At 40.8% G+C, this 10813-nt stretch overlaps 1 protein-coding gene across 3 annotated transcripts in view; it reads right to left on the bottom strand.

Moving 5' to 3' along the window:
• Window positions 1–1448: 1448 nt before the first annotated feature.
• The window catches only part of SH3GLB1 (SH3 domain containing GRB2 like, endophilin B1), an 89121-nt gene continuing 79756 nt past the window's right edge, over window positions 1449–10813 (bottom strand). For all 3 annotated transcript variants that reach the window (XM_089668897.1, XM_089668898.1, XM_089668899.1), the window contains 2 exons: window positions 9748–9973; window positions 1449–3981 (listed from right to left, as the gene is read on the bottom strand). In XM_089668897.1, coding sequence (XP_089525023.1) covers window positions 3874–3981; window positions 9748–9973 — 334 coding nt within the window. In that variant the 3' untranslated portion in view covers window positions 1449–3873. The remainder of the gene's footprint in view (window positions 3982–9747; window positions 9974–10813) is intronic.

Below are 10813 nucleotides of genomic sequence, written 5' to 3'. Positions count from 1 at the left end.
GTCCTCTGATCCAATCCAACCAGGCAGAAGGGAACAGATCCCCTTCTGTTTTTCTTTCTTTTTTTTTTTTTTGGCGGATCAAACTGGAGGTAGGTGGGTGTAAGCCCTGGTTCACATAAGTGCGTTCCTGCGGTCCGCATTTTGTGAAGGCACGAGAGCCCAGTCATTTGAATGGACTCCCATGCCCCAGGACACGCAGGGAAGAAGTCCCTGCACTTCTTCTGAAAATGCAGCCCGCACTCAATTCCCAGTAAAATTAATGGCACCCGCCCGCAGGTCCGCATTTGTCTGTGCAGATCTGCAGTGGCACCACCCTCACATATGTGAACCTAGCCTTAATGGACACCATAGAGGTGCATGGAGGGTCCAAATGGGCCCACCTGAAAACCCAAACAGGTGAACCTGATCAGACCAAATCATGTGAAAGGGGATTAAGGCTGCTTTCATACTGAGGCACTGCAGGTGTACACACACCACTGGTACAGCACAGTGCACCCGTGGTTTCTTACAGATTAGCTGCACTTTTCTATAGACTTCTACTATACCCTGCAAGTGTGGTGCACTTTCAGAAAGTGCATCAAATCCGCAGGTAATAAGACACCCACCCTGCAGGTATCGCCGGCTATAGTTGTCCTAGACAGAGTACATTTGGTATCACTCTGCCTGTGACAGGAGCCAGCGCTATGCAGTAGAGAGCAGAGCTGATGCTTTCTGTAGACACATGCTTCCTCTACCACCGCTCTATTCTCATCACTGATACTCTGGGATGGTGGGCCAGGAACCCACGATCTGGACTTGCTAACCCACCATCTTAGAGCAGTCAGGTGGTTGGCCACCCCTGGATTACTGAATACACAGATAAATATTCAATTTAAGCGCATGTTTTTCACAAACCTTTCATTTATATACCTTGCAAAAAACAAAACAAAAAAAACCTGCTAAAATATTTGTGCTGACAGATTAATTCATGAACTGGAGTTTGGTAAATCAAGAGATGAACCCTTAAAGAGCCCATGGATGCATTTTTGTGCATTGCAGAGATATGTATTAGGCAGCCTATTCAAAAACTTTAATACATGTTAAAAAAAAAAAAAAATAATAATAATAGGTACAGTCTGCATTTTTACACAGCACAGAAAACACAGAGGGAGAATGTTTAAACTGGAGCAGCTATTCACAGCAATTAACCAGATTCTGTTTCATTTTCATCGCTTAACTGAAAAATCTGAAGCAAGAAGCCGATTGCTTTCTAGGCACAGCTGCTCCAGTTTTGAAAATTTTCCCCACCATGCGTTGTACTGTGCTGCACAAAGAATGGCACCTCATATTTATAAGTAATGTTTGTTACTGTGATGTGACTGATGTGCATGGGCTCTTAAACACTTTCATGAACATAAACACCCAAATGAAAGTCAAACTTTCTAAGAAACAAGAATTTGAACAAACTATTTAAGACAAAACAAAATCTTGTTTTTTTATTTTACAATCCAATTTACACAAGTTTTAAATGTGCTTTGTCTACTGTTATGCTTAATGTATTAAAGCAATTTTAGTTTCTACATTTACATTTAATCTAAGAAATTTTAAATATATTTATAAAACAATACAAAATGGAGTGTGTTGGCGGTGTGCCTTGTGTGCTCCTAAACCCCCACATACATTCAAGCAGGTTAAAATAATATTCTTGAGTTGAAGTTGAAGCTTCCTATGTAAATAAAAACAAATTCATATCCACCATCAGAAAAAGTCCATCTTTAGAAACGTTGACACGCGGTCAGTAAAACATTGTCATGTCCACGATAGACAAAGAACAATATGTTTTCTGTGAGTTCCACTTCAAGAAGACGTCTCAAATACACATGGACCTGGCGGGATCCAAAGTTCTGGTACCGCAATTTTTTCTCTCGGGCTTAATTTAAAACCAAAATTCCAAGATTGGGTTGACTCACAAATATGGACATGATTCCCAGCACCTCTTCAGCATTTACAATGGACAAGTACACCAACGTCCTCTTGTGATAGTATCTCCCTTTGAAGGTTGACTTTGCCAAGAAGGTTGTAGCGTGACTTTGTAACACTGCCCTTCCTCAGGCACTGCTCATGTCCATAGGCCCAAGAGTCCAGTGTTAATTTATCTACCTGTAAACTAGGTATTAAAAGCTCAAGAGGGCATATACAAATTCATATTTAGTGATATGAAGTGTACCCAGTGGAGCAAATTATTGATCTACCTTTTCTAATTATGTTCTAGTTTGCACACCATGCACAATAAGGCTTGGTTTAACCATTTTCATACCCTCTTTTGCCAAGGCACAATTCACTTAATCACCCTACCCTTGCTGTAGGAGTTTCTGAAGAAGAACTAGCATATGCATAGCAGAGATCCAGTACAGGGAGACTTCAAGGGGCTGTTACTTGTACCTTCAAATACAAGTCAGCAACAGCAGCTCCTTTAGTTTTTACAATTTGAGTCCAAACCTGCTTTCAGCATGATGTTCTGACAAAAAGAAAAAAAGAGACACCACAAGGTTTTTCAACAACATTTTTAGGAGTGCATGCTGAATGATCCCTGCGACGTCTAAATAAATGGACAATTTCCTGCTTGTCTGACAGGGCCGAGGAGCTTACAGCTGTAATTTAGCACAGCCTTTTTTACAAGTATCTGACTGAATGTCAATCTGGGCAAACTGCTGCGCGAAGCTTTTTGTGCTGTGTAATTGGACACGTCGACATAGTAACACTAGCTGTAAAATTTTAGACTGCACTTCAATAATGTGAAATACAAGGCAACAAGAGACACAGACATCAGACTAAAAGATCAGTCTGTGCTTTCCTTTTATTCCTCCATAGAAGTCAGTGTAAACATATGGAAAAATTCATGATGACTGCATATTCATATGCACCAATACTCTAAATGCTTCTTTAAAGGGTCACTACATTTTTATTAAGTAGCCCCTAACACCCACTCAGTCTTATGCTGACCTGATCCAGTGAGATATGGCTGACAGCCGTTAGTACAAATAGTTCCTGGCCATGGCTGCACATGCAGTTTGTACTACTATTTGTTCCTATGGAGGCAGTCATCCCTGGGAAACCGCAGATTATGAGAGAGTAGTTGCATCTCCAAAGGATGAACAGTAACGCAGAGTGCAAATGCATGTCCAGCTAGGAATATTATAAAAAGCGGGTGAACTATCTAGGCAGCCATATCTCATTGGATCGGGGACAGGTATGTAAAAGACAGGAAGGGGGTTCTGGGGGTGGCGGGGACTACCATATAAAGGTTATATTTTAAAACGTGTAACACTTGTGTTCCAACACTGGTTCTGTGTAGTAAACCCAAAAAGTTGATCCCCTATAATAAAAAGTAATGCAGGGCCTGAAACAGGCAACATTTAGAGACCAGCTAATGAAACCGTAGAGATTTAACTCCGCTAAACATACCTGATAGTTCTTTGCTAACTAGGGAATGTCACAGCCTCTGTTATTTAACATTAGTATAAAACATTTGGCACAACATTTACATTTTAGGGAGGAAATAGAATAAAAAGCCATCCACCAATCACACAAATAGAGGAGAAAATGATCAGGCTCACCCTCCAACGCATGGCAGAACTTTGTTAATATTGACTCTGGGTCAGTACAAAACTGTCAAGTCCATAAATGCCAAAAAGAAAACGTCACGTGACTTAAGGGGGGTTTTTTTCATGCAAGAAAAATGGCAGTACAGACAAAAGCCAGTTTATATGGCTGAAATTCTTTTAAGACATTTATATGTGGAAGATCTTTACATTTGCTTTACATCAAGCTAATTGCATATAAATATTTATTTGCTGAAAATCGGCACTTCAGGAGAAAATAGAAAAAAGTCAGTTAGTTAAGTAGCTCTAGGTAGGTAATTGGCACTTTGCCTTTCTGGTTACACCGCTCTCCCATCAGCCAATCAGAATCCATCCCAGGCATGCTATACACAGTTATGACCTAGAAGAAAGAAAAGAGGTATATTTATTAGAAGTAGCAATTTTAGGTTACATTGTAATGTAAGTTTATAATGAGGCGTTTCAAATATTGTTCCTTTCACAGGTACTGTAAAATGTGCAGCATCCATGGCTCATTGGGCAGTATGCTGTAATGTCATTGTGACCTGGCTGTGAATAATGCATGCAGTCATGTAGAAGAAGCCAAGAACCAGTACACTGGCTTAGGATGGAGAGCCGAGCTCCAGGCCGGGAGTTACGCTATCCTGGCAGGACTGTTTATCAGGCCTCATGCCCACTTCAGCTCAAAATGCTTTTACAGGCGTCTCAGCTTTTTTGTTCTCTGCCTCTAAACTCCCCTCCATGTTAACCTATGTATCCATGCACACTATAGGTGTTTGCAGTACTTTAGAGGCAGGGGAGTTTAGAGGCAGAAAAAAGACCCCTCACTCATGTGTTCAACAGAGGAGTGTTTTGTTAGAAAAAAGCCTGACACGCCTAAACATGGGTAAATGCATCTAAACCAACAATGGGCAAACTACGGCCCGGCGGACCTTTTAATTCGGCCCGCGGAGCTAGGCTCCCGCTAGGCTCCTCTCACAGTCCGCCCTGAAGACCGGTGTAACATGAAAATCTGTCTCCTATGAGGATCTGTCCCCCTCGACGTATCTGCGCACGTGCCGGAGATCGCCGATCGGCTGCTAATGCCTGAAACTGGCACATGCGCAGATACGTCAAGGGGGACAGATCCTCATAGGAGACGGATTTTCATGCTACACCGGAACGGCCCGGGAACATGGCGAGAGGAACGCGCGGAGCAAAGGTAAGTGAATGGACACAGGGGGGACTTGGGGACTTAATATGGGGAATGAATTACTATAGGGGGGATGAATTACTATAGGGGGGGTGAATTACTATAGGGGGGGTGAATTACTATAGGGGGGGTGAATTACTATAGGGGGGATGAATTACTATAGGGGGGGTGAATTACTATAGGGGGGGTGAATTACTATAGGGGGGGTGAATTACTATAGGGGGGGTGAATTACTATAGGGGGGGTGAATTACTATAGGGGGGGTGAATTACTATATGGGGGATGAATTACTATATGGGGGATGAATTACTATATGGGGGATGAATTACTATATGGGGGATGAATTACTATATGGGGATGAATTACTATATGGGGGATGAATTACTATATGGGGGATGAATTACTATATGGGGATGAATTACTATATGGGGGATGAATTACTATATGGGGGATGAATTACTATGCTTACTATGGGGGAATATTACTATACTTACTATGGATGACACATACACATCATTCATCTACTCTTGGTCCGGCCCCCGGGTCCAATATATGAACCCATTGCGGCCCTCAAGTCAAAAAGTTTGCCCACCCCTGGTCTAAACGCATGTTAATGCTAGGCGCCTAAGCATTTTTTTTCCATTTCAACGGCTAGAATTAATATTCTGGCCAATGAAGTGAACAGCCAAGCGCTCAACATACTTGGAAAAAAGAAGAAAAAAAAAAAACAGCTTTGCAGCTGCTTTTCTTCTGCCAGGAGAAAAGCGTTTAGAAGAGCCCCAGTGTGCATGAAGCCTTAACAGTCAACCCAACAAAGTAAATCTGACTATTAAAGAATAAGTAAACCCAACATTTCATATTCCAGATATATCTGCTGTACCATGTACATGTATGAAAAAGTAGTCTGTTCTCTTTGTATGTATGACCACACTAAGCAGGACACACTGTGGTCAGTTCTCTAGTTGTGCTGGGAGCAAATGATCAGGTTTGTGCCAGGAAAAGCAAGAGGTTAACTTAATATTTGGTGATTAGCACCATAAAAGGGAAACTATCTTTTTTTAAGCTAATAGGCTATTAAAATGTACCATCAATTTAGTAATATAGAACCTTTGTTTCACATAAAAACATTTAATACACAACCATGACACAGGATGCACAGTGCACTAAATATTTAATCAAGAGAGATTTACTCTCTCACACTTTTGACCAAATGTTTGGAAGGAGTCTACTAAACATACATATTATATATATATTACACACACACACACACATATATATATATATATATATATATAAACGATAAGATAGATAAGTATAGCTTTGAATAAGTGAGTGAAGGAGAATAGAGCTCCCCTTTCAGGGTAAAATTTTAATATGTAACTTTTCATATTTACATATTATTTACTTATTAGACCCATTCATATATTATTTAGTTATCAGACCTGATCAAAATAAAGATAACATATACTGATTTGTTATGCATTTTTCTACTCAAAGTCAATATATCAAAATGAAGTAAGACAATACACCGATCAGCCATAACATGATTACCACTGACAAGTAAAGTGAATAACATTGATTATCATGTTACAATGGCATCTGAAAGTGGGTGGGATATTTTAGGTAGCAAGTGAACATGTTGTCCCTGAAGCTGATGTGTTGAATGCATAAAAAAAAGGCAAGCGCAAGGATTTACTCGAATATAACAAAGGCAAAATTGTAATGGCTAGACGTTTAGGTCAGAGCAACTCCAAAACTGCAGATGGATTGTTCCTGGTCTGCAGTGGTGAGGACCTACCAAAAGTGGTGCACGGAAGGAAAACTGGTTAACTGGCAAAAGGGGTCATGGGCAGCCAAGGCTCATTCATGCTTGTGGGGAGCGAAAGCTGGCGCGTGTAGTCCAATCCTTTAGAAGAGCTTCTGTAGCTCAAAATTGATAAAAATGTAATGCTGATTCTGAAAGAAAGTCATACAGTGCTTCACAGTTTGTTGCGTATGGGGCTGCATAGCCGATGACCGGTCAGGGTGCTCATATGCTGACCCGTGTCCACAGCCAAAAGCTCCTACAATGGGCACGTGAGCAACATAACTGGACCACAAGAGCAATGAAAGAAGGTGGTCTAGTCTGATGAATTCAAGAATGGCTTCAGGAGCACAGCGTTGACATTGAGGTGTTGACTTGGCTTCTCCAAATCTCAATCCAATTGACCATCTGTGGACTGTGCTAGAAAAAGAGGTCTGATCCATGGAGGCCCCACCACACAACTTACAGGGCTTGAAGGATCAGCTACTGATAGCTTGGTGCCACATACAACAGCATACTTTCAGAAACCTGGTGGAGTTCATGCCTCGATGTGTTATGGTGGAGGGTCATAATGTTATGGCCGATTGTTGTACATTACAAGGGGTTACAGCAAAGTGAGAATAATTTATTGCTCCAAAGAATAATCCAGCATCTTCATGCATCCCTGTCCTAATTAATTACTGACCTTCACTATGCAGCTGAAGTAGAGATATGTGTGTTCAGGTCCTAAATGACTGCTATATATATATATATATATATATATATATATATATATATATATATATATATATATATATACACACACACACACACACACACACACCTCTTTACCATTTCATGTGTCGTATATATGAAAGCCATTTAACCTGAAATTATCATATCTCCCCCTCAACTGCCTAATGTAGATCAGTAATTAAAAAGAACAGGAACGCTTCAAGTTGCAGGATTATTCTTTGATAGAGCAATAGGTTATGCTCACTGTACTGCAAGTCCCTTGTATTTTATTTATTTTGGTGATAACACACAAACAATTTTGATTTCTTGTATCTTTATTGAACAAACCCATTAAACATGCACAGTGCTGGAGGAAAAAGTAAGTGAATCTTTGGTGCCAATAGCTGGTCACAATTCCTTAGGCAGCAATGACTTCAAGCAAGCTCTTCCGGTAGCTCTGGATCAGACCCGCACAATGTTCAGGAGGAATTTTTGACCATTCCTCTTTACAAAACTGCTTCAGTTCAGACACATTTACAGGATGTCTGCTATGAACAACTCTTTTAACCTCCTCAGCGGTTTTCCCGAGTGTAGCTCGGGGTAAAATTTTAATACCAAGAGCGGTAACCCCGAGCTACACTCGGGCTTACCATGCGGCGTTGCTCAGGGGGTCCCTGCAGCACTTACCTTGTCCTTCGCTCCCGCGATGTGTCCCCTGCAGCATCCCCGGCCATCTCCTCCGGCCGATGCTGGCATCCGGCTTCTGTGTTCCGGTCCCTGTGACGTCGGGATGGACGGGCGCCGGAACCGGCGGGAAATTTGACATTTTTAAAAAATGTAATTTTTGCTGTCATTGCTGTTTCAATGCATTTCACATATATTTTGTCCCTACTGCTTTGTCCTGTGCCCTGCCTGCATTTTGACTGTTCTTTCTGCCTGGAAACTTAGAAAAGTCCATGGTGTCCAAAAAGCGTCCGTTTACATCAAAAGCGGTTTTAGAACAGCGATAGTAAATCAGAACCACTTGCAGAATTGAGTGATGATTCGTGGGGAAATTCGTCATCAAACACTGAAAACGATTTTGCGACTTTGCTCAGCGATGTGCGAATTTGCCTCTGTATTTCAAATTTCAGTGTTTTTGGTTTGATTATATTATTGAATTAAAATTATTATATTATTTTTTATGATTATTTATTAAATTATAATTTACGATTTTGTGTTTCAAGTTTTATCATATCCGGAATGTTTACTAGACTCTTGTTCGGACAGATTTCAGTGAGTTATTCCTAAAAATTACAGCCTACAATAAAAAACTACATATTTCCATGCAAAAAAATGGTACCGCTTTCAGCACAAAAAAATCGGAAAGAATCATACCGCCAGGGAGGTTAAGGTCATTCCACAGCATCTCTATGGGGTTAAGTTCTAGACTGTCTGGCCACTCCAACAGACACATTTTCTTCGATTTACTTCCAATGTTTAGGGTCGTTTTCCTGCTGAATCACCTAACTTGTACTAAGCTTCAGCTGGCGGACAAGGACCCTGAAATTATCCTGTAGCATGTTTTGGTAAACTTGAGAATTAATTCCCCCCCCTCAATGACGGCAAGTAGTCCTGGCCCTGAGGCAGCAAAAAAAACAAAATCATGAGGTTTCCTTCGCCACACATCACTGTTGGGATGATGTTTTGATGTTTGGAAGCCGAGCCCTTTTTGTGCCATACATATTGCAGAGTATTCTTTCAGAAAAATGCAACTTTTGTTTTACCATTCCACAAAACATTTTCCCGGTATCGGTGCAGTTTGCCAAAGTGCTCTTTGGCAAACTTTAGGTGCAATTGATGGATGCCTAAACACAATGGGACTGTGTATCCCTTTCCAGCCTTATGCATATCACTGCTCTTGATTGTATGTTTTCAGAGTGATACTTTCTGTAAAGCATGGTTCACATCACCTAATGCTTCTTTTGCACAGCAATCTTAAAATGCTTGACCGCATCTCAAAACTCATTTAAATAATTGGACTGCAGGTGTGCAATCTAGTAATTAGTCCATGGGTTCACTTACTTTTTCCTCCAGCACTGTGAACGTTTAAGAAGTGCGTTTAATAAAGACATAAGAAAGTAGAATTGTTTGTGTGTTATCAACTTAAGTATGTGGTGTTTGTCTATTGTTGCAATGGTTTATGGCAAATTGGTGTAGAACACCAATTCCAAAGGGATTCGCATACTTTTTCTTGCCACTGTATGTGACTGCAGACTACCAGCAGCAGCTGACGAACAAAGGTACCCACACATAGCCGACAGCAATAAGCATTAGGTACACAGTTCTCCATTAATATTTAAGCACAGGGTTTTAAAATGAGCACATACCTTTCAGATGTTGCTTACAGTTTTAAAATAAGTAATTAGTAAGGTATTAGATGAACTTAAAACAATTACCTCATCTGCAAGAAGTGATAGTTCACTGCTGTTGGCAGCATCATAGTCATACAGAACTCTGGCCTTTCTGCTGCCACTTGTTGCTTTCAGCTCACTGAAGCCTGATGTGACAACAGAATTGCTTGCAGCGGGTAATGGAGCGGAGGCAGAGACTGACGGCAGAGGAACACTTTGCATAGGCGTTAAGGGCGACTGATTATTGTTGGATACAAAAGTTGATGGAAAGCTAAAAGAAAAACAAAAAAAAAACAATTGAAAAGTTTCAAAGCTGTTCAGCTCAACAGCATTTTAAAAATGTAAGAATTCCAGTCATTATTTCCAGTACTGCATAAATTAATGGAAATAGCACTTAACGTTACCATTATTAACGGAAAATACACATTGTTTTCTGCAATGTTGTATTGAATTAATAAAGTCAATAAGTGCACTAGATACAAATCTGCACCGACAATTATATAACCAACAAACATTCAAAGCAAAAACATTTTCCAGACAACTCTCCCATGTGGGAAAAAAAAAAAAAAAAGAGTAAAAGTATAGGCAGAGTGTGGAGATTATGTGTGCTTCCTGCTTAATAGTAAAGAACAGTGTTTGTGCATTAAAAGTAGTTCAAAAAGTGTAGTTCTTTACCTTTAAGGTAACAAACGCCCCATAACTCTCACCTTTCTAAACACTACCTGGGCTCCTCTCACAATCCAGCTCTGTCCGTTTGCAGCACTGCTCCTCCACTGAATTAACCTCCCTAGCGGTAATCCAGAGTGTGACTCGGGGTTAATTTACAGTACCAAAAGTGGTAACCCGAGCCACACCCGAGATTACTCTGTAGTCCTTGTTCTGCTCTCCCCCGATCCTTACCTTGTCCTTTGATTCCCCGATGTCCTCCAGCCGATGCCGGCCTCCAGGTTCCCTTCCCTGCGAGTGTCGTGACGCAGGGGGGTGGAACCAGCAGGAGATTAAAAAAAGTAAAAACATGACACACACAATACATTGTAATCTGTTAGGATTACATTACTGTATCAAACCATTTCACCTAAATTTTGTCCCTAGTGCTTTGTCCTGTGCCCTG

Source organism: Staurois parvus, unplaced genomic scaffold (assembly GCF_062004578.1).
Source record: "Staurois parvus isolate SC_StPar_1 unplaced genomic scaffold, SC_StPar_1.0 ptg000066l, whole genome shotgun sequence".
In the NCBI taxonomy this organism is placed as follows: Eukaryota; Metazoa; Chordata; class Amphibia; order Anura; family Ranidae; genus Staurois; species Staurois parvus.
This window is presented reverse-complemented; position numbering and strand designations above follow the sequence as displayed.